At 42.6% G+C, this 24,321-nt stretch overlaps 3 protein-coding genes across 16 annotated transcripts in view; 1 reads left to right on the forward strand and 2 right to left on the reverse strand.

The window, feature by feature from the left end:
* NOS2 (nitric oxide synthase 2) overlaps positions 1-370 on the reverse strand; it is a 33,651-nt gene extending 33,281 nt beyond the window's left edge. The window contains exon 1 of the mRNA XM_023939419.2: positions 186-370. The gene's annotated coding sequence lies outside the window, so the exon portion shown is untranslated. The remainder of the gene's footprint in view (positions 1-185) is intronic.
* On the reverse strand, positions 123-24,186 carry LYRM9 (LYR motif containing 9). Of its 13 annotated transcripts, none has more exons than XM_023939421.2 (6): positions 23,197-23,270; positions 12,951-13,023; positions 2,170-2,315; positions 1,360-1,452; positions 842-986; positions 123-370 (listed from the first exon to the last, which is right to left on the reverse strand). In XM_023939421.2, the coding sequence occupies exons 3-5, from the start codon at positions 2,293-2,295 to the stop codon at positions 873-875; spliced, it is 333 nt and encodes a 110-aa protein (XP_023795189.1). In that variant the 5' UTR covers positions 2,296-2,315; positions 12,951-13,023; positions 23,197-23,270; the 3' UTR covers positions 123-370; positions 842-872. The 13 variants fall into 13 exon arrangements, with proteins under 13 accessions (XP_023795189.1, XP_023795188.1, XP_086715643.1 ...); XM_023939420.2 differs by lacking the exon at positions 23,197-23,270 and adding an exon at positions 16,524-16,741; XM_086859517.1 differs by lacking the exons at positions 12,951-13,023; positions 23,197-23,270 and adding an exon at positions 23,859-23,941.
* Positions 23,898-24,321, forward strand: part of NLK (nemo like kinase) — a 36,523-nt gene continuing 36,099 nt past the window's right edge. The window contains exon 1 of one of the 2 annotated variants that reach the window (XM_086859510.1): positions 23,898-24,144. Coding sequence is in view for 1 of the 2 variants with exons in the window: in XM_086859507.1 (XP_086715633.1) it covers positions 24,044-24,144 (101 nt within the window). In the remaining variant the exon portion in view is untranslated. The remainder of the gene's footprint in view (positions 24,145-24,321) is intronic. The other variant, XM_086859507.1, reaches the window with a different exon arrangement.

Here is a 24,321-nt window from a genome sequence, read left to right on the forward strand (position 1 = left end):
GATCCGCGGTGCCTGCCGCAGGGGGAACCCCAAGCCCAGAGAACTGCACCGCAAGTGTTATCACACACTGCTAGAGTCGGTCCAGGCCTAAGAGTATAATGCAATAAGTTACTCAAATGTTAGGCAAGCTCAGGATTTAACTTAGAAGTTTGTGATTATATAAAACACTTTACAAAATTAAATACCTTCAGAAATATTAATTTAGTTTCATGACATCCCAGTGAAATATCAATTATTGTATTTATATTATCCAAGAGAAAACTTCAGGCAATAATTCAATATGGTACGGAACTTCACTGCAAGTCCTCTAAGGCTGTTTACCAATGTCCTTCTTGGTTTCATCCTTCCTCTTCTATTCCTGGCTTTTATACTGGGAAAAAAAAAAAAAAAAAAAATTGTGGGAAAGAGCACATAACTAAGTCAAAGTTCATAACATCAAGGACATACAACTCTCCTTCATGATCCACATAAATTTATGTCCATTTTCTTTAAGTTAGATTGAAATTTGATAGGCTTTCCCTTTGCAGTACAAAACAAATCAGGCACAGTTATTGACTAGATTGTACCTGCTGGGATTCAGTTACTGATAAAATATGATAATCTGTGACTAATCTGTGCTTGCTCCTGTAACAATTCTCATTTGGATTTCATGGACTGGCAGAGAGAAGGACTTAGCAGTCACTTAGTAAATTAAATCATAGATATTTAGAGATCAAGCTGAACTTTTGACTTGTTTCATTATACACCATGTTAAGGTATCACACTCCCCAGCCAGACTGAAATACCAGGAAGCACAGGTGACTCTCAGCTGGCTAATGGAAACCATCCTCATTTTTTTCACCTGAGAAACCAGTCTGACAGCACAGGGGAGCTCAGCACCACAGCTCTGCCCTTGTGTGGTCTGTCCCTGATCTCTGCAGCCATGGGCAAGGTCTGAGGAAAAGCAGCTGTAGTTCTGGAAGTTCATGTAAATTGTCTGAAGACATCTGTCAGGAAAGCAGATGATGCATAGCAAGATGTGTTTTGCAAAATGCTGTATTTTAATTTTTTCTTCTATAATAGAGTGATACTAGCTGCCACTGCTGATATTTAATATAATTCTTCATGGAAAAAAAGACTCACACAGAGACAAACCTAAACTGTTATTGGTTCTGAAAAAACCCCAATATTAGTTTAGACTGACAAAGAGAATTTTTAAACAAAAAGTGTCTCAATCACAGATCCCTCCTGGCCAGGTATTTTCTTTCACCCAGACACTTCAACATGCAGGACAGCAATTCCCTAATCAGAACTTGCTTTCCAATATTTTCTTTTTTGTTCTGAACTGAAATCCAAATGCAGACAATCTGAAGCACTTACTTTATTCATCACCCAGTCAGCATCTTCAATGGCTCTCTTAATGATCTGCTGGATTCGCTCAGGATCATCTTCATCAGCATGGACTTTGAAACTCTGCAACATTCCAAATGTCACTGACTTGTCAACATAACAGTTGTCAAAATAAAGACCATGTTTAAATCTCAAAAAAAATATTTTTTGCAAATAAACTGCTGGTCTGAAAAGGTAAAACTACACATTGTAACACCTGGCCATCCTCTTCCCATAACAAATCTGGTCATAAAGAATTTCATATTAAGTATCCTACTCCTTTCATAGGTCAACAACAAAACCCAAAAAATGGGGAAAAGAACTTAAATTCAGAACAATTGAAATTGTCTGGTACGTCGAAACTAGAAAGATACAGGCCAACAGGTATGATCATAGGCATGAAATTACTTCTATATGAAGTATGGAATTTGAACAATCAGATGACATTTACCCATATGGGGAGATATATAAATGACAATATATAAACTATATATAATATATATAAACTATATATAATATATATATTATATATATAATATATTATATATTATATATATATATATATATATATATATAAACTGACATAGAACCAGTAGGTTTCAACATAAAAGATGTATTTATGGAGTAAGTAATGACTGTTCACTCTCTTGACTAACACAAAAATTAGAGATGAAGCCAAGAAAAACAGGTGTCAGATGCAAAGCAAACAAAAAGAAATGGTCCTTCACACACTCCCATTCTAACCCTCCAAATGCAGCAGGGTGCCAAGCTCGCAGGAGGAGCACGATCGGGCTGACCTACCTGTCTGATGGCGTGCCGGTAGTGCTGGCGGATGGGGCCGGGCGGCAGGCGGCGGCAGCAGCGGAGCAGGTACCGGTACAGCTGCACCGAGCTGCGCACCAGCTCCGCCTCGGGTAGCGGGGACATGGCCGGGCCCGCCCTCGGCTCTGCAACACAAACAGGCACAAACATCGTCAGTTCCACCGACAGCACGGAAATCAAAGCGCCAACGAACAGAACACAGCGAGAACAGCGCCGGCAGGCTGAGGATCGGCAATAACCTGCGGAAACTTTAGGTGAAACCCCAACATAAAATCAATGAGAACTTGCTGAGTTTATGGACAGACGGGGGTTGGGTGCCACTGCTCAAGGGAATAAAACACAAAGTGTGGAGCTCGCTCCAGAGCATCACTTTGAGATGGGAACAGCCACGTGTGCCAGTGTTGTACAGAGAGCCAGTGTAACTTTCTTTGAGTACCGAGACCTGTATCACAGCCCACAGCGAGGTTCCTACTAGCTAAGCCAGGATCCTTAAAGTCCTTCAAACTTACAGTGCTTTCCTTGAGCATCCCTAGCTCATCCACATGGTGTCCTTTCAGAATGAGGATACTCATAATGGCTACAAACGGTGCTGGAATTTAGCAATATTTCCTATTTTGTCATTCTGTCAAGAATTTCAAGGCTTCAGCTGGAAATGACATGGATAAATAGAGGAGAAGGCAGGAAAAAACACTGTTAGGTTTGAAATTTTACATGTATTGGTAACAGCAACAGGAAAAGAACAAATCTACCAAGTTTCACTTCGATAACTATACTTACATATCATAACAGTAAGTCCATCCAAGTCCTATAAAGTGCTAATCAAAGGCTGTAAATGCCTTGTCATTTAACAGATGGTTGCCATCTGCAGAGAACTAAATTAACATTTGGAAAAAAGCACTTTTACATCATCACTCTTAAGAATAAAGGTAATAAATAAGCAAGTGGATAATGAAGTAGGTACGTGCCATTATTTTAGCACCCATTATGATAACTACTCATTATTTGTAATATTTTTTTTTCTTTTTCATAAGTAATTTAAGTCCTTTATCCAAATGTATTTCAGAGTACACCACGACAGCTATTACATGCCTAGGCTATGTATTTGCACAGGCTAGATCTTATTGCAGTGGGGAAAATCTCCTCTCTATGCACCTATAAATGCCCATCATAATGGGATTAAAATAGCCCCAGGCTTCAACATGTTCATCCCTTGTTTTCTCCCAACATTTTTTCTGTAAAATATCCTTTTCTCTTTGCACTGAAACCTATGGTGGGTATCAGCTCCATGCATTTTTGGTTTGGATTCATTTCACTTTGGCATTCAAGTATGGGAGGTGATTACACGCCCAAGTCAGTCAGTTGAGAGATCCCTGCATTCCCCTTCCAGCAGCAGAAAGACAATCCACTCCAAAATGTGACTCATAAGATATAGACTTATATCTTATATCTTATATGAATTATTCCCTGCCCTTCTCTCCATGACATAGAGAAGTTTTTATCATCCAGTACAGAAAACTGGAATATGAGGTTGGATTCAAGTTGATCTGAACCCAAATTTAACTGTACATGCAGGTTTTTTTGGCTATATCCTTGGCTGGTAAGAATTGGTAGAATTGCACTGACCCTACAAACCTGGCCCTGCATTTCACATATTCCCACTAAATACAGTGAAACATCCCAAAATTCAGTACAGATCCCATAATACATTTTTGGACCAGAGACAATTAGTAAAGTTGTTTCTAGGCTTTGATGTGTAAACCCATCATATGTCACTGTGCTCTAATTAAATCTAAGTGGTGCAATAGATTTCCTGTCACAAACACAAAGATCCCTCATGTGCTGGGACTGCCCAGGACAGCTTGCTCTAGCACACAGAAAAGCAGCTCTGGGAGAGAGGAAGGAACCAGTCACAGAAACATATGGATATGGAAAGATGAAGCTGATCAATGGAATTGAAAATGTTTCACTACAAATAATTAGGAATTTTCCACTGCAGTAATTTTTCATAGGAAAATGATGAGCTGCTGAATTCAAATTGTGTGACAAATACATTTGCACTGATGAATTTTTTTGGAAAAAAATTAAATTCTTCGCCTTTCTATAAATACTGGACTTTCTAAAAGATTTGAAGATGGAAATTTTTACCCCATCTATTATCAAAACTAAACTCCTTCTATGAGGGTCTCATATTCAAATTAAAAAAAACCAAACCATCTGACTTCTGAGAGATTCACAGCTCCAAAAATGCTACAAATGCTGTGACATGGGCAAGCTTCACAGGGAAGTTTATCACCAAAGATCTGTGTTTTTCTTAGGATGTACCTTCATCCAGGGTAAACTTCACCGGAAATCTACCACAGCACATGGAAAACTTGTTGGCTATTTCACTACAGTGGCTGTTTAATAAGAAATAATCTCATGACCTGCCCATTGTTAAGTTCTAAGACACTGGTGCCCTGTACAAGCAACCTCAACAGGGACTAGAACCTGGCAATAGGGAATGCTACAGTCTGGACTTGTGCACCCCAGGGCACTGGAGAATCTGCACAGCCTCTGCTGTGATTTGCCCCTTCCTCGACACAAAAAAAGACAATGAAGCACAGTAAGAATCTGCACTGTTGTCTTTTGTTCTAAAAACATCTCCCCTCAAATCCCACAAATGTTACGTTTTATCTGCCATGCAAAAAGCCTTGACCTCACAAACTCTGGCTATAATCCTGACTAATAATGGAAATCTCCCTCTGATAATTTAAATATCACGCACAGCGCAACAAACAAACTATCTACACCAGGAACTGTTGAGTCAGAAATAAAATAATCAGTTAATTGTGCTTTTCTGGAATGGATGACTGTATAATATCCTAATCAGAAGGCTGAAATCACATTTGCATTTAGATAAAGCTCCGTTCACAAAGAGACAAGTATAGAAGGAGACACTGAGACTATTGTGGCATTTCTCTGTATTGCATAATCATTTACATTCCTGATAATGATATTCAGATAGTGAAGCAAAAGATGACCAAAGCCAATTAATCTTCACTCTGCATTGGCAGGTTTGGCAATTGACCCCGTGCACAGCAGAACCCTGATGAAGCTGAGATGATACTGTGCCACTGCTCTCAGTTTACTTTTTTTTCTACTGTGGTGTTTTTCCAGCAAATCCCCACAGTTCAGCAGTTATGATCCCAATCCCTCTGAACTAGTTAAACAGCCAACAAAGCTGGGCTCCAGAGACTAGAAGTGTTAATTAGAGGACTGCAAGAGTTACCTGAGCTGTTGCTGTTTACAGCTTGGCTCCCCTTTCCCCCTCTGCCCTCTCTTTCCCCAGTATCCAGGCTAGAGATGTGTTATACTACTTTGAAGTATTACACCCTCAGAAGTCTTAACTCAAGAATTTATGATTCCCTATCCTTGTCAAACCTCATGATCTCAGGAAAAATAAGAATGCCAAAATAAGAAAGGCACTGAAAGTCTTTTGAAACCTCTTTAACCGCAAAACATCTTAGTTCATGTTGTGACATCAGTCCAGGAAGGCCCCCAATTGAACTGCTGCTACCCAGAAGGTTCTTACTCTTTGGTCACAGCCGTCCTTCCTTCCAGGTTTCCCAGGTTCAGGCCTGTGAGTCCCGGCCAGAGCCTGCAGCAGGGGCAGAACCTGCTCTGGGACACAGCTGCTCTCGCTGCCCGTGAGCGTGTCACAGCTCCCCTCAGGCCCCAGTGGGTCCCAGGAGCGCCCAGGGCACGTCCAGGGCAGTGTGAGGGGCTCTGCTGCCCCAGGCAAACCAGCCAATGTCTGTCTGTCCGTCCGTCCCTGCCTGCTCACAGCCACTCGGTCTCGGAACGCTTGGCAGCCCCGGGCACGGCTGCCCTGCAGCCCCAGCCCTGCTGTGTGGGTGAGCACGGACAATGCTGCAGTAACTTCCCAGCAGCCACATCTCGCCGGCTCTTACTGAGATCTGCGCGTTTGATGTGATCGCTTCTGACGAGCCGGGGCCCGGCATTGTTGGGGTTTTGTCCTTTCTAAACACGAGCTGCAAAATCCCATTGCATGAGTGATGGTAGCTGGGCCTGTTCTGTTCACTTCTATTTCTGCTCCTCTCCCCTTTATGCTTGATGCATGAGGCAGAAGCAGTGTCAGGTGACTGTGCAGAACAACTTGGGGGCATAGCCCTGCAGCATAAAATTTGCTTTACACAATATTTACACTGTGGAGCACATGAAGGATTAAGAACTGGCAAATGACAGATCCCAAAGATCTCTTTGTTGACAAGGAATCACTGCTGCTCGGACATCCTTCATTCAGTTCAACAGCATCAGGATCAGGCCTAATGCTATTCAACAATGTCACCAGTTTGCAAATATAAAACATAATAAATTTTAAATATAATATAAATACAAAATATAGAATTGCAATTGATAAAACTTGAGAATGACAGAGTGCTAGAGCTGGGCATAATGACCAGTTGTATAAATTAACCAAAGCTACAGGGCAGATGTCTTACCTTACACCCTGGTTTGGTATCACACAGCAGAGACATGCAATACTGCAAATAAAATACTCAGGCTTTTGCAATCCTACACCAGTAAGGAAACATGTTGAGGCCAGATTACCTTGTTCTCTATAATTAATAAGCACAATCAGACTAATTAGAGTAATATTCTTTGGTGCATGCTCACTAGTGAGGACAGGAACCTCCCCGGTTTAGGTACAATTCAAACTTCTCCACTTTTTTCTCCTGAAAATGATTCTCCCGGCTTAAAGGAAATTCCAAAAGGCACAGTCTCAAAATAACTTTTTCTTTCCAGCTTTGAATTGGTCAGTTCAACTGCTGTTAAAATTAATTTTCTTCTCAGTGGCCAAATCTGTATTTACCTTTGTGATCATGCCTGAATAGGAATTATCAACTTTAAACCAAAACTGCTTGTTCATTCCTTTCTTTCTTGTAAATATTGTATTTTGAAATGTTCCAGTGCTTAGCTCCAGTTCAGCAATTGTGATTCTCTCAACTGCTTTATGCCAGTTAGTACAACAACTTTCTGGCTGAGCTTGTATCACCTTCTAAAACATCCAACTGGGCACCAAATAAGCTGCCACAACTGTTGCTGACGGACAGAGACCAACTTGGCAGCATAAGGCATGGAAGTGCCTTTGAAAGGAAAAACCACACTGTGGGATTAATGACCACATTAACTCTATGGACTATGGCTCAGACAAGCACTGAAGAATAGTAAGTCTTACATAAGGTTTTGTACTGGATTCTCACTGTTCAGGAATGACTGAAATTAGTCAAAGTTTATTTTACCATTATTCTTTAATATATATGCTCACTTTGCTCATGCAATCCAACTTTGTAATTTTTTTAAAAAAACTCAAGAGGGTAAAACAAGGAGCAGTCAGTGCAGAAAGAGCTCTGCTTAGGAAAGTACAAGGGTTGAAAAACTTGTCGTAAAGGTGGAGAGCCAGAATTTAAAACAGTAAAAGAAATTACTGTGATCCACATTATTGACTAATGTTTAATTAAAAAATATTTTTTTCTTTAAACCAAAAATATCTAACATATTCCTCTGAACCTTCCCTTAGTGCAAACATCATACCCAGCCTACAAGGGAATAAACCCTGTGCAGTGTGACCTCTCCTTTTCCTGCTACCCCCAACACATCCCTTCTAGCCCTGACTGGGCACATAATCCCTGGATGGTGATGATGGGGCTTGTGCCCTGCCCTGGGATCTACATCTCATCCTGGAGTTGTCCTTCCCAACTCACATGATCCTTCACAGCAGTGTCAGGAACAACTCAATGTCTATTATTCCAAATCCATATCTGCTGAAATTTAGCATCTCCAAGCCTTTGCTCTCAATCGCAGCAATCGTCTAAGCCAACCCCTTCCCTGCCATAAACCCTTTCTGTGGTGGAATTAAACCATGGATGAATTTTACCCACCACATCCTGAGCAAAATCCATGTTCCTGGGAGCAGTGTTTATAAGCAGCAGTATTACAGTACATGTAAGTCTGGGTGCCTTTAGCCTCTTAGGGGGATTGGTCCAGCTCACTAATCAGGGCTTGTTTCCATGCCAGCAGCTAATCAGGGGCAGATCCCACCATGTCTTTTGGACACTTCTGAGCTCTTAAAGCCATAGGTCAAATTTTCCCTAAAACTTCACTGTCACTCTCCAAGGCCCAGCCTAGCTCAAAGGCAATCTAAGGTGCCTTTGAAAAGAAAGGTGTGGGCAGCAAGAAGCTCTTGCAAATGCAGACATCCCCCAGCACCCTGCAGGACATTTGTTCTTGGTGGTACAGGGCTCACTCTTAACACACCAACTCTGTTGGGTAACTAATTTAGAGCTCTGGCAGAGATGAAGGGGTTGAGAGAGAACTCTTTTCCCATTCCATTTATCAGTACTCATCTGAGTGAATGAGCATGGCAGGACAATTCTGAGTGGCAACAGCACTTGATGTTCACCCGTGATTCTGGTTTGTTTACATTTGGTGAAACCTCAGGAAAAGGGGGATAAAAGCTCTGGTTCAATCGAAGTCCTGGTGGTAACCTCCAGTGCTAATAATTAACACAATTATGCTGAATTAATTTGATATAATTATCGGTGATGAAGCAAAGACAGCGACCCAGAGAAACTTTGAGAGACAGGAAGAACAGAAGTCTTAACAATATAAAATACCCTAAAAATAGCATCTTTTTTTTTTCCCGAAACTGAGTCAAAGACACAAAATGAGTTCATTACAGTCATCTGGCTTCACTCAACCCTCCAAATTACCCCTGTACCCAGACAAATAGCTGTGAAATCCAGCAAGTGCACTAGAATTACAGCAGGCCCTGACAAATTTGACACAGCACTCAGCACAAGTGTCTGTCCCTATCCAATTATCTAAACAATGAAGATTTAATAATACATCTAAGAGATCCACAATGCTTCTCCTTTAATTGAAGATGTTAATTAAGAACACTTTTCTGTTGTACTGTTGTCAGTTGGGTGGTTTTTTTGAGGAAAAATCTGGAAGATGCTGCTTATGGAATTTTTTCACTTATCTGTAGTTTTTATCTAATATTTTCAGATTTATTCAGTTCAAAACAAATAAACCCTAACTATAAGAACCAAACATCTTTTTCCTCTCCCATTCAATATTTCTGTGATTTGCTTTGAAATAGTGTTAAAGAAATGCCTTCCTTGCTATGAAAATACACACATTTTACTGAGGGATTTTTAATGCTTATGTGCTTAAAAAGAAAAGAAAATGTCAGCAGAGGCAAAAATCAGATGTGGTTAAGCCTTGTGAGTGGGTTAAATGACAATGAAATCCAAGGAATTCTATGCAAATTAATACTGGAAGTAGCACCGGAATGTCTCAGGACTTTGCCTGGCAGCCTCACTCTGAAGGGTCAGACAAAGCCTTCAGCAGCCCAGGCAGGCCAGCTCCAAGGCTGGCCCTGCTCTGCAGGCTGCAGGGTGTCCCTGCCCCCGTGAAGCCCGGCCCAGACCCCTCACACTGCAGCTGGGGCTGCAAAGCCACAGGGAAACCTCTCCTTGCCTTCGTCCTGACCTGTGGCACTGTGTGCATGGAGTCAGCACTACGGTTAGTACTTGCCTGCTGTGAGGAATTGAACAGCTGGCAGCATCCCTATATTTAATGTCTTACAGTCCTGCAGGACCTGTGACATCCAGCCATGGAGAACTAGGTGCCTTTGCTCGCTGGCTTCAGCCTGAATTGCTGCTTGACTTATGCCTGTCACAATGCTGTAAATACACAAGTTTCTAAGCTTCTGCTGCATTTTTATTATCCTTGGTGACAAGAATAAAAATATTACCTCTATCATCACCAATTGGTTCTGAGGAGAGATTCCAAGTGCTTAGATGTAAAAAATGAATAGTATTTTTCCAATTTGCTAAGTAGGTGCTGCTCACACGCCCCCAGATCACTTCCTCCCAGAATTCTGCTGGTTCTCAAACACAGCTGATCTTTCAGAACTCTGTTTAATTGCCACCAGACTCAGATCAGACTCATCAGTTCAAAGCAAGCTCCATTACATCCACAATTTATGCATTTGATTTCAACAGATTATTTTGTGCCCAATACTGAGGGGGCAAAAATTGTTTTCCATGGTGCAGCCACTAATGTTTTCTAAAGAACAAGTTTTTAAAAATATTTTTTTCTGTAGAGACACTACATTTTAAAGTGGTGTGAGGGATTGTTCAAAGTCTCCTATGCTTATCTGGACAGCCACTCAAATTTTGTCAGTACCTGTTTCCCACAATCTCTTCAGTTTAGAGAGCTGAGTTATTGCTTCATGGGGAAACATCCTTGGGGAAAGGGCAGGGACAGGCTGGAGGGAAACACAGCTCCCCCCTCCTTCAGCCAGCACACAGGAACGAGGTGTGGGCTTACACAGCCCAAATGCACCTCATGCCCATCTGATACACAAGGGTGTCTGCGTAAGTGAGGAGTTCAGCAGCCCCTCCCTGCCAGCACCCCACTTCCCCCAGAAGTCTCTCTGCACACCCCCAGCCCTGTTCTACCGTCACAGCCTTGATTTTCCCTTTCATGGATTTTTGCTTGAAAAAGCATCACTGCCTCGATTGTGTATTTTCAGCCTATATTTAAGAAAACCCTTTGGTTCCATTTGTAGCCACATCCTGTCTCAGCCTCCCCCTCTTTTTGTTCCTAAATATAAGGCTGATGCAATTTGATGTGACATGACAAAATAGCACATTTGCATTGGCAGAAACTTTCTCTCAGCAGCAGTAATTAAAGGGAGTAGATGAGACATTGCTGAAATTGGTGTTTATTTAGCCTGGAAATAAAAGGCTTCAAGATGTCTTGAGAGGGATGTTCAAGTGTGTCACGACCACAAAACTCATCAATGAGTGCCGCCTTCTACAGGCTTTCTTTCTGACAAAGAAATGGTCATTCAAACAATGTCACTGATTTAAAGAGAGTAAAAAAATATAAAAATCAGAGTTCTGTACACCTTATTCCTAACCAGGGAAAATTATTTTATGTGTTTCTTGGGATTATAAATAGTATCAGGACACTTGTGGTTCCACGTAAGACAAGGGCAGTCAGTCTCTCAAATTTAGAGCACAGGCTCTGTCAACATGAGAAGAAAACCAAGATCTCATTGACCACAGTGAGAATTAGGCGCTTAAACATCTGAATTTTTGATCTTAAATGCAACAACAGAGGACAGGTACTCACCTTCACCTATAACACATACTTTTATTAATTGTCAAAGACAGAAACCCAGAAACATAAGTTCAACAGGATTCACACTACAAATTAAAACTCATCTACAAAACTTATGAAATAATTTACTGTACCCAGTTATGCTGAACAGATGCACAGCAAATATCTAACAAGGTCAGGTAATGTCAGCTTCCTGTACTCTGTTCCATTATTGATGACAGCAGTAGAACGCAGTGATGGAAAAAGAGCAATATTTAGAAGTTGTGGGGGTTTTCTTGATATTTAGAAGGTAAATTTAGTCTACTTAATCCACACGAAGAATTCAGGGAAAGGTCTGATGGCTGTTCCATAGGCCACAGGATTTAGCAGACATAATATGGTTTCAAGTGAAACTTCCTGCTCAGGAGCATCTTCCTTCTCCTTGTGCACACAAGGCTATTCTTTCAAACCCATCTGTGATCAGCTCAAAACCGGCAGCCCACGTGTTGAGCAGGCTCGTTTCCATCCTAACACAGATGGCACCAAGAACAGGGCAGGCCAGAAAAAAATCAGTTTGCATATTATGCTTCAGTTTTTATGGGTCAGATTACCATTCAAAGCCATCAAAATGGCAACCCATATGTGATGTGTCTGCCATCGGAACTGAAGTGATACACCATCAAAATCTTAACGGGGTTGGTTAGACAGCATTTGATTAACCATTGACTAAACTCTGGTATTTAAAAGTAAAGACATTTTCCTTCTCAAATTTTTTTTTTTTTTACTTTGACAGATAAATAAAATTGCTTTGGTGAGTCAATGAGGAAAAGACATTTTGCCATCTTCATCCCTGAACAACTGCATCAGCATAGATCTCTTGGCAGAAGGGAGCTCAGCTCCTATGCCAAATATTCGCTTCCTCAGTGAGCCAGGTGCAGATGTTGGCTATGTCATCTGTTCCAACTTCTTTGTTCTACAAGCCAGAAAATTGTTCCCACAGCTTTGGGGAGAAAATGGGGATCTGAAGAGCTCTTTGCATGCTTTCATTAGTGGAAGAATATCAGATGTTTTAAAGACACTCTTGCAGAAATAAGGAATGTGTCATTCCCCCCGCTTGTGACAATTAACCAGCAGAGAGCCATGTCCTATGGATCCTGAGGGGGTGCTGCAACAAGGTCAAACCCATGGCATTCTGTTCCCAGCCTCCTACACATCCTCTGCCTTCCTGCAGTGCCAGCTACAGCCCATTCCCTCATCTAGGGGGGCATTATCCCAGATGCTCCAAAGGTTCTGCTGCCACAGAATAGTTTTTAAGGTGGGCAGGCCTCTTCTGGGAGAAGTCTATGGAATAGTAAAAGGTATTTGAAATGTCCCACTCTGTTATCATGGCACCTGAAACTCAAACAACTGCCATGCTGACTGACAGCCAGGGCTACCACCCTCTGTCACTGCCTATGGGAAGATTCTTCATTCACAAGCGTTTTCAGCCCTCTAACCTCTCTACATGACATTTTGGTCAATGCTGATACTTCAGGTGGGTATTCTCAACCAGATAGAATACATATAACAAAAAAATCACTTACAGCATCCAGAGTAGAGGAACTTTAATTATCTTCACAGATTAGGCCTGTCTAAGTCCAAAGGTAAGCAAGAGGCCTGCAGAGAAGAACCAATTTTCATTATCTGTTTCTCCTCAACTCACGACTTGAAGTGCCATTAATGAAGAAGTGCTGAGAAGCCCATACGTAGCTCAGTTTATTCCAATGGGAGCTTTCACTTTTGTCTGGCCATTTACATCAGACATGGATGTATGGCTTTGACATGAACAGGCTGCTACTTTCAGTCATCTACTCTGAAAAGCTCTTAAAAATATACCCTACAAAAAGATTTAAGTAGAGAGGAACTCTGACTGAGGAGAACTGACCCTTCAATATTTCCTGATAAGAGTTGCTGGAGGTAAGAAAGCATTTACCTCCTTTAAATAGCCACAGTTTCTCACACTCAGAACTCTGTACAATGACATAATAATTACTTTACAGTATTCTGTATACAGAAAACTGCTTTGGACCCAGGCGACAACAGAATGCACACAAGAAACTGCTTTTTCTTGAACACATGATTGCACAGTGAGTAAAGCAAAGCAGCTCATTCTCTAAAGCCAACACTAATTTGTTTATTTATAACCTACCCTATATTTGTTGAAGTCAAGCAAATGGATTTCTCTGACTACTCAGACATCTGGATAAGGTTTTATCTCAGATCCTGTCACAGAGACTTAAAAAAACTACTTGAAACAAAAGTCCTGGAAGATAACAATGACAGAGACTCTGAAGTGATCTGTTCTGCCTCCCTTTGAAAGACACACGTCTGAAAAATCTAAGGCAAAACCCTCAAGCACATTTACAAACACATGGATCAAAGACAGCTGTTGCCACAGATGAATTTTTTTTCCCCAGGTATTTAATAGTAACACAACTTGGTGACATATGATGACTGACAACAGCTTGGGGTGTTCAAGTTTTGGTATCTAATGTCAACACTTAATATTTTCCCTCTGAAGGCCATATCAAGATGCATACAGGCAGACTGACTACAATAGGTGCTGTGAAATAAGAACCCAAAACAACAGATTCAACTTTAAAAGTTCATCCTGAATCCACTGGCACTTTCACAAAACACCAAAACCCACCTTATTTTCATCCATTACCTAAATTTTCCTTTCTAAGAGTGGAGAACCTCTGATAAATACCTTGGCTGAGTGCTGCAGAAAACACCTCTCATTAGCATTGTTAATTAGCACTTAGCTATCCCACCAGGACATTCATCACGCCCTTTCAGAAGTGCAGTCCTCCTCTGCTAACTCACAGCCAAGGTAATACCCAGAGAGCAACACAATTAACTTCTCCTTAGGCTGATACTCAAACCAGCAGTTACTACCATAATTCACTTAGCAGAGCATCAGGCACCTGGGCTCAGAAAGCTTTCCAAACCTACTCCAAATACAACCAGCTGAGCTTTGGGAACACAATAAAACAGTATCAGTTGCTCTGTTCCGTTGTTTAGTGAAAAACAGTGCTTAAGGTCTAACTTGAATTTCCACTTTGGAAGTAAAAGTGTCTTTCAAGGAAAAGTTCATGTCAAACTTGAGGTTCCTTTGTGCTGCCAAAGTGTATAAAGAGCACTGATGTAAATGTGAATTGCACTCCTGATACGGTTACTAACTGGTGTAAGTTAGTTAAAGCCAATAATCTCCAATGTGCTGCCCTATTTTTATCTACTAAAAGCCCAGCGTCTTCTCGTGATCCTCCAGTGCAAAGTTGACCTGCATCAATCCCTTCTGTGCTGTGAGTGGCGGCAAGATTTCTGCATGTTTGTATGCCACCTCCAAACAGCTGCAGTCTGGAACAATGGCTGTGTGGTACTGTTGATTTTCCTAAATAACCTTTAAAAACAAATAACAAAATTCTAGTGTGCCCCTAAAACATGTTTGAGTAAAACAGGTTTACTTTCCATGCACAGACATGGAAAAACTTTTTCCAAGCAAAACTTGGGAGCCCATGTTCATTCCTTTCTATGAAGCAACAACATTGCTGTTCAATTTCTTATTTATCCTACATCATACATGCTCACCATATCCAAAAGGAATACAGAAACGCTATCTGTACAGTCTTTACACTTTAATGAAGTGATCGGTAATAATTTACTGAAGGTAAACAGCTATAAATCTGCTGTTCCTAACATGTTCGAACTTATTTATCTGTTTGTCTTCATGGAAATTTCTTCCAGGGGTCAAAGATCAAAGCCACAAACACATTATTTTTCAGGGGGTTGCCAGTGTTTTTTCATGGAATGATGAATCCCATTTATTGCATTATATCCCTGTGTCTGTATGCCACAACTCTGCTTCCCACTGGTGTGAGAACAGGACTAGGAGTAGAATCAACTACCCTGCTCACACCTTTCTTCCCCAGCACAAACTGATCAGCTTCTGCTGGGAGAAACATTTCCATAACAATCTGACCAGCCTTCTCCCTCATTTGTTTGCAATGAAAGAGTTAATATCTGTGACCCAAATATGGAGACCCATTTTAAACTTGCTGAAAATTGCTTTTTAATCCTAGCTCTCGAGGATTTCCTTTGAAACCATCTGCCATGCACACTGGGTACTCTTTCCCTGTATATATGCAGGATTACTATAATATGGATTCTTTTGTGTAACTTAATACATTTCAGCATATTAAAAAATTAGTTGAAATTTCTTTTCTGATTTCAACTGCCATAGAAATGACTGTAGAAGTCTAAACTGCTGACAAGTTCATGGCAAAGCCAGAACCCATATTTATCTTATTTACTGCAGTATTTACCTTGTAATTCTAATATTTAGTCTGTCTGACTCTGGCTGGTTTAAGGAATAGTTATGTGTTATTAATATAACTAATGCACATGCTTCAAATCAAGTTCAAGAATTTTGCTGGATAGGAATGGATTTAATCATGTACTTTACCATGCTTAAATTTCCCATGCTTACTTTCTAGACTGGAAGACACAACATCATAATGATTAGAGATCAGAAAATACTTCCCAATATTATTTCAAATCTACTGCCCAGCTCTTTCTATTTTCTTGCTATGAACCTTAATGCAATTGTATTTTATAGTACATATACTAAAGAGAAAGAAAAACGTCACACTTGTAAATAAACTGAATATTAAGATTCAGGCACATGCAACCATGCATATTTTAGCACATATCCAAAACTTAAACCAAAGAAAGTATATTGCTTACTATCACAATAATCACAGCCAGAGTGATTGAAATAGTAAACATTCAGCAAGCTAGATTTAGAATCAATTTATTGGATCAGCCTATAAAGAAAAAAAAAGTCTAAATCCCAGTATAATTATTGAGCATCCTCAGAGTGAAATACTTTTTTAAAACGTGATTTTCCTGCAAATATTCTCAGAACAGAAAGTAAGGACAATTACTTGCATAGGTTTAATCACATAATGTGACATTGATATTTCAGGAGCCAGACAGCTGACAGACTGTGAACTTCTTTGTTCCACATAAACACATCTCAGAGCACCGAACCTGTGCCTGGGCTTCCTAAGCAGCCCTGAGTCGTCACTCACATGATTCATTTCACAGCAACTCACCCAGGATCTAATACAAGTGAGCGGCAACACAGAATCCTCCTCCAAACCAAAGCGAGGATCCCATTCCCTTTGATGCCTTTTCCCTGGAAAGGAGTGGTGTTAGACGGGATAAATATATACAGGATAGATCTACACATGCAGATGTTGGAAGAATGTAGAGAGGAAAAAACAAGCAAATAATTTTGTTTCAGCAATAACAGATGTTGAAGCATCATCCTGCAGACATGTTACTTTTAATACAATACTGCTCATAAAGTGAGGGGGGGGGAGGACACAATCAACACCCAATTACCCAGTTTTTTCAGGGTTTCCATTTTAATGAGCTTCCTGGATGATTCTGTCCTTTTAATTTTCCTCCTCTAATAATCCTATCAAATTAGTTTTGTCTAAAACATCAGCAGAAAGAAAATCAGCTGTCTAACAAACTCCTAACAATTTTGTCTAACAAAATTGCTGGTAGCAGATTCTTAAAAATGACATGTTATACATCGTTTACTTCTGTATAAATGCAGAGAAATTCCTAAGATCCTGCAGCACTGCTAGGATTAGATTTGAGTGACTGGAAACAGCCTCATGTCCCAACACATCTGCTAATGGCAAATGGATAGAAACAGACAAACAGTGCAATGGCATTTGCAGATAGATCAGCACTGAAAAAACAACCAAATGCAGAATAAATAGATTAAAGCCACCTTTCTGTGGCTAAGAGAGGGATTAGGTGAAGCCTGGCCTGCATTCAAGCTGCAGAATAACCTGCTTTCCTGCCAGACTGCATCTGCCACTCACGTTACCATCAGCAGCAGTGACTTCCCACTTGCCACCTGGCCAGCCATGTGAGGAGCTGGTGACACCAGGGGTGGCAGCGGGGCCGCTGCGGCAGCCAGAGAGCACCCAGAGCTCTCATCCCCCAGCCCACCAGGCAGCACAAACCTTGAACAGTCCTGCATGCCCTCTGCAGTGAAGCAGTGCCCAGCCTCACAGGCAAGGACAGGGCAAGCATGAGCAAGATCTCCAGTGATGGCACCCATGGCCTCTAAACAAAAAAAAGTAAAGACAAACCCCCAGAACCCCCAACAGCCATAACTGTTTACAGAGCAGCTTTCTTACAACCCACTAGTCCCCCAGTACCACAGGAATCAGTGATGCAGAACTAATTGATACAAATCTCCTGAGGGGAAGGTTGCTGCTGGTTATCTCGAGATGAGAAATTTAGTCCAGAAGGATAAATTGGACAGACAGCTGAAAAGCTTTAGTTCTCCTGGTAGGAAAGGAATTGATCTGGTAAAGAAAGCCCTTAAAGAGATATTATCATGTCAAAAAAACAGGACTAGGAAAAACATTATTAGTCTTAGCTGAGAAACCTCTGGAAACTCTGTGCTTATATCAGTACACCTTCACACAAAAGATGAAAAACTGAAGATGTCAAAATGTTAACATTTCTCCTAATAAACTTATTTTTCCATAAACTTATGTTATGAATATAATTATGAAACTGCTATAAAAATTCCTATTCTTCAATTAGTGATTTCGGTTTTGCATGTAGTATTTTAACTTATCAATTCCCCTTCCACCAAGTTGAAGAAAAATAGAAATATTCAGATATTCACAAGCATGTGGAAGATTCTATTCATGATTCTGGCAAAAAGTTGTATCAGACTTTTCTGGATTAATTTTACCACCCAAACCCTCAATTCCATTCATTACAATAATTTTTTCAATAAACAAAGTAACGACAGCTCATGTGCATGTCACATGTGCAGCCTGCATTTTCTGCTCTGAAGTGCACATATGCAAGATTTACTTTCTTCAAAAACATCTGTTTTCAAGGACAGGATTATGAAGCAACAACACAACAATGAATTCTCAAAAGGCACCTGCAACCCGTGGAGCACTGGCTCATCAAGTTGTGGGACTCCAGAATGTGAGCCCTGCCCTACACTCAGGGACAATGGGATGTCACAGCCCAGCAGCTCATGCCATCCCTGCTGCTGGGCCCAACGCTCTCCTGAGGTTATCAGGGAATCAAACATCCTGAACTAGTTGAGGCTGGAAAAATCTCAGCAAGACCTCCCAAACTAACCAAATTCTCCATGTACAACCAATGCCTGTTGTCTGTCTGACCACAGAAACGGAGCTTCCATCACCTGAACCAGTGACTCCGAAGTTCCACAGAAGAGAAGGTTTCCAGAGCCGCTATCTTCCTTGGAAAACAGATTTGAATCAAGACAGGAACTGAACTGCATGATGTGACTCAATGCTGAGTTCAGCCTATCCAGGCTGTGGCACACCCCAACAGCTGAGAACCTCTACTCTCCACAGAGGCCTCAACCACCCTGATCCTTGGAGAGGGTAATTCAGAGCACCTCTACTCAACTTGTGGCTTGGCTTTGCTTTTAGCTACCAGTTTACCCCAGTAACAGTGGATCATGGAGAACAAGGTCACTCAACACATGACATATTTAAACAAGCAGCAAACAGCGATGCAATTCTTGGAAAAAACATAAATGTACCATCACACAGAGATGAAAATCATGCAGTGCTTTTTGCCTGGAGAGGAGGAAAAGGAAGTAGCCTGCTTCTCTCCCCTCTCCAAAACCCATCATTTAGGGATGCTGCTCACACAAGGGCAAGTGCCTTGTGGTGATGCTTTCAATTCTGCACCTTCTAGGGAAGATAACATACTGAGGAGCTATTTTAAGAACATCTCATTCACAAAGGTCTCCAATTCTGTCTTCAGAGAAAGAGATGATTTTCTTGCTGCTTCAACATCTTTACTGGCTTGACATTTGCTTCAGAGGGAATTCATTTGCTGTTCCAACATCAGAATGGAGCAAGAGCAGCTGCCAGGAGAGGGATAAAAGGAAACACTGTCGACAAAGAGCAGCAGGGTCATTTCTGGTGCAAAGAAATATAGAACAGAGAGAACCGCAGAACTGACACTTTCTCCAGAAAGCAGCAGGGGATAAAGATGTCCTCTCTGCCTCCTGCAACTGGTATTTAGGAAAGGACTAAACAATCAGGCTTAAGTTTGTAAATGATAGATTATTACAAACCAGCTGTAAGCACCTGAACATTCTCACTTAAAGCCAAACTCATGCTTAAGTGCTGCAGTCAGCAAAGAACTCAGTAAGTCCTTCAGAACTCTCAAAAGAAAACACTTCTGGCTAGAAAGCTCTGCAGAGGTGCTTTCTTACAAGCTCAGTGTTTAGGAGGTGACATTTTTGGGATTATTTCAAGCTGCAGTGCTAATCCTGACCATCATATCTGTATATGCAGTACACTGGACAGACTTGGGGCAGGGCTGTGATCCCACCACAGAAAACTGCTCTGCAAGAGCCAGAGGGGGCTGATGAGCCAGGGAAGTGACACAGGTGCCTGCAGAGTCTGATATCCAACATCAGGGAGTAGCAGTCTTGGATGACACCACTTGTCACTCACACCAGTTGTCCCCTACCCCATCCCAGGCACATCATGCTGCACTGCTGCAGGAAGCACCATTCCATCATTTAATTGCTGTTCAAGGCAGTGCCACATTCCCACAATGCTGCTCTAGAGTCACCCTGCCTGTTGGCCTGACTGACAACCTCGCCATAGGTCACCTGCTTCGTTGGGTTACTCGATGCTTTCCCTGCTCTCTTATTAAAAAGTTGCCCTGAGCAGGGCAGGGATTTGTCCCTCATTCCACAAGACAAGCAGATCCTGCCCTTCCCCTAGATGAAGGAATATTGCCATCCTTTCAAAAGTTAAGACAGAAACCTTTATACACACCCAAAGCTAAACCAAAATATTCCTCCCCCTGCTCCTCTCTGCATTTTATTAATGGAGAGATTTATTCTTTTCCAGTTTCATGGAGGAAAGGTCTTAAAGACAAAAACTCTGGAAAATTATTCCTTCAAAGGAAAGGACTAACATACTCGAACAGCAATTTTAATCCCATGATATTTTATGTAAATGTTTATTCTGTTGCATGTTAGGATCACAGTTTATTTGGAGCGTGGTATTTATCTGACTAACCAAACCTGCTCAGATTCACAGGCATGAACACCATGTTTCTGACACCTTAAGGGCTTCAGCATCAGGATTTATGAATTAAATATTTCCAGGGTGTTACAGAACACTGAGGACTGTATCGGCAGAGTGTTATATCAGGGTATGTGTGGGCTTGTCAAACACCCACATGATAAATTATCAATAGTGCAGCTCAGAGCACCCCTTTTGTGGATCAGAGACAAATCTGTGCATTTTATTATGCTTTGTTCCATTTAATGTTATTTTTTCTGCGTTAAAGGTTCACAAAACCCCTACATGCTGAAATGCTGAAGGACATTAATACACAACACACAATCAAAAGACTTATTCTATTATTTCCAGTCCTGTTTTCACATAGTTCATGTGGGACAAGGAAAAAAACCTGACAAATTATGTCTGGAACTGGACAATTACATTTTATATTGTTCAAGATGATACAATCTTTTGTGTAGAATTATAAGGTTACAACAGTGCTGAGGAGCATCAAAGAAACAGGACTGGCTGATTTAAAAGTGTCTACCATCCCTTGCCCATATGCAGAGCCCTGTCAAAGAGATTATACTCCTGCAAAGCAAGTGTCAAATCCGAGAGGAGAATAAATCTCTCAAGAGTCAGAAAAGACTAAACTTGAAGCTGTGGATTTTCAGAAATGAACAAATGTGAGCCCTGTGTTTCCGATGCCCTGTATTGACTTCTATATGCACTAACAGACCTCTGCTGAGGAAACAAAGGCTCTATTAGGTGAGCACTTTGCAAGTTTCATGTTTTCCTTACTACCCTTCTATGCTTTCCTTACATACCTCTATGAATCAACTGGATCTTGTCCTCCTTAACTTTCACAGCATGAACAGCCCAAAAAGCAATTGAGCTGAGAGCTCTTAAGTTTCACAGTATGACAAAGGCCAGGGACATGAGTTGAAAGTGTTTATGAACCCAGTGTGCAAGGAAGATACACTCGTTAGGGTTGGCCACCCAAGGCTGGCACCTGACAGAGCTCCATATGGGCAGCAGGATAAGTGCACCCCTCACCAGGCTTCACCTCCCTGAGAGGGGCTCTGCAGCTTCAAAGGGCAAATAAAATAATATAGCTGTAGCATTTAGTGTATCTGAAATCAAATAAATTGCAAACACTTTCTGGATGGAAGCTGGTGAGTGAAGTTTGGACTGATCTGGTCAAGGGCTGTTAGGAAAACAGGTGGCAGTGCCAGGACTACAAACACTGCACTTCTCCTGCTCCTGCTGCTGAGAATCCACTGATATGCCAGCGTCTAACAACACTTGCAGGGAACTTCTAAGGCAAGACATTTATTTACCCAGTGAAGCACCTAAATGAAAAAAAATTTGAGGTGACACTGTGTGCTTGGACTTGAAAAATGGCACTGAGACACTGACCTCAAATACACTGAGAACCCAACTTCCCATACAAGGATCATTAGGCCACTGCTCCTTTTTACTACTTGAAAAGGTTTTGCAGTAAGAGAGAAAAAGAAAAGTCCATAATGAAAATGTATGGGAGAGTTTTAAAAGCCTTCAAGTCCAGCCGACACAGGCCTATGCCCTTTTGTACCCACTTCCTTCTCCCCCACACCACACCTCCCCAGAGCCTGATGGGAAGCAGAAACCAGGAGAACCCTTGGGGTATGCCATATTCAGACCCATTATTATCAGCTCCAACAGAAACCTCAACAAGACAACTACAAATATAAGCTCTAAGTAAGTATTCTGTCTCTTCTTCCAATAGGTAATATAAAATGGCTGTAAACCAAAATTTCCTTGGGTTTTTTTTCTTAAATGCAGATCTCTGTTTTTAAAATGGTGACAGGACAGCAAAACTCTGATATAATTTCAGACTGGACTATTATTAACCATATTTCCAAATGCAACAACCATTAACAAACCATCTTCAGTCATGCAAGACTTTTCTTGATTACATTCTCAAAGAGCAGGCAAAATGTACCGAAACCCCATTGTTTTGTATATACGGTTATGTATACATATGTATATCTGTTTGGGGATACATTGTATCCCCAAAGTATCAAACCCATTATTGCAAATATTTTGCACTAAGGTTTCAGGAATCACTGTCACGTTTATACTCGCTTCCTCCCCTGCAGAGGAGCCTGATGCTGTCCAGTTTTCAGAGACAAACAGAAAGAACAGATAACAGGACTGCACCTTCAGGAATTTGCTGGTAACGCCTCAGCACTGCAGCTATCCTCTCACAGCTCTGCTGGGCTCTTTTCCTGCCCAGACAGGAGCCAGGGGCAGGGAAGGGGAGGCTGTCAGCTCCCTCCAAGCACAGCACAAACAGATCCCGTCAGTCACTGACTGCCTCTGGAACCGCTCAGTTCGGTTACCTGAAGGAACCTCTTTATCACCCTCACAGTAATTTAACTCTACCACCATGGGAAAGGCTCCGGTAACCTGGGAGAGTTTTTCTGAGGTGAAACTATTAATGATATATGATTAATATTCACATAAGAAAATGGAAAGTGTTAAAACTGTCAAGTTTTTACACATCCCTGTGTTTTAGGGAACACTGATGCCTTACCCAAAGACGCTGCAGTCCCCAAGCATGCAGATTCATAGCCTGAGGGAACTAAAACAACAACCAAAGAATATCTCGGTCCTGGTTAACACATACCTTGCACTGAGCACCCTGAGCGTGTCCTGAGCACGCTGAAGGGAGCCTCGAAGAGACTGCCTCGGGCAATGGGCACAGCCGTGCTGCTGGGAGCATCTACACTCTCTCATTAGCGGTTTATTTCCCTTTTCTGCCAAGGGGAGCTCATGCTTGCCGTGACATGGTGCCGCCACAGCCCGCGGGCCCCACTGCCAGCCCCGCACATCGCACCTCTCCGGCTCATAGAGACTCGAAAACAAGGCCCCAAAACACCACAGAACCCCACGCCCTTCGCGGCCAGCCCCCGTCGGTCCCCGGTCTTGCGGGACCGACCCCGGCGGGACAGAGTGGGGTCGGCCCGCAGCCACAAAGACCCGAGGGCACCGTGACCCGGTCGGGAGCAGAGCGGACACGGAGGGAGCCGCCGGAGGGCACCGGAACCGGGCAGTGGGAAGGCACAAAGACAGGAGCAGGGACGGGGGGCACCGAGACCCGGCGCGGCCCCTCAGCCCGCCCTCACCACGGCTCGCACTCCGCTTCCCACCGCCCCCTCAGCACCCACAGTGACCCCGCGCGCGCCGCGTCCTCACCTCACCCCGCCCCGGGCGGCTATTGGCCCCATCCGCCGCCCATCAGCAGATCCCTCCGCCCATTGGCCGCTTGCCGCTTGTGGGCGGGCGCACCTGCTGCTTCCTCATCCGTCACGCGACCCCGCGTTCCGTGATTTGTGGAGCGGCAGCTCCTTCACCGCCCACCGGCTCCGACCACTGGTGAGGAGAGCTGTCGGTCACGCCGCCGCCCAGCCTCCTAGTGCCATTGGCCCAGTAACCTCTTTTCGGGCTTTCGTTTCTCTTCATTGGCTAATTGAATGATGGGCGGCTGCGGTTGGGCGAAAAGCGGGTCCCGGGGGCGGGACTTGGCTCAGGAGCAGACTCCATTGGCCGGCGGCCCGCTGTCAGTGGCAGGAAGGTGAGGGAGGCGGGGCCGCCCGGGGTGAGGGTTGTGTGAGGTGAGGGAATCTCGCGGGGTCTCGGCGGCTCCGGGCGCGGCGGCGCGCAGTGATTGGCCGGCGGGGTCACGGGGGCGGGGCCGCGCCGTGGGGGGGGCTCCGCACGGCCGCGCGCGGTGGGCGGGGCGCGCCGGGCG

Source organism: Cyanistes caeruleus, chromosome 21 (assembly GCF_971803275.1).
Source record: "Cyanistes caeruleus chromosome 21, bCyaCae1.hap1.1, whole genome shotgun sequence".
Lineage (NCBI taxonomy): Eukaryota > Metazoa > Chordata > Aves > Passeriformes > Paridae > Cyanistes > Cyanistes caeruleus.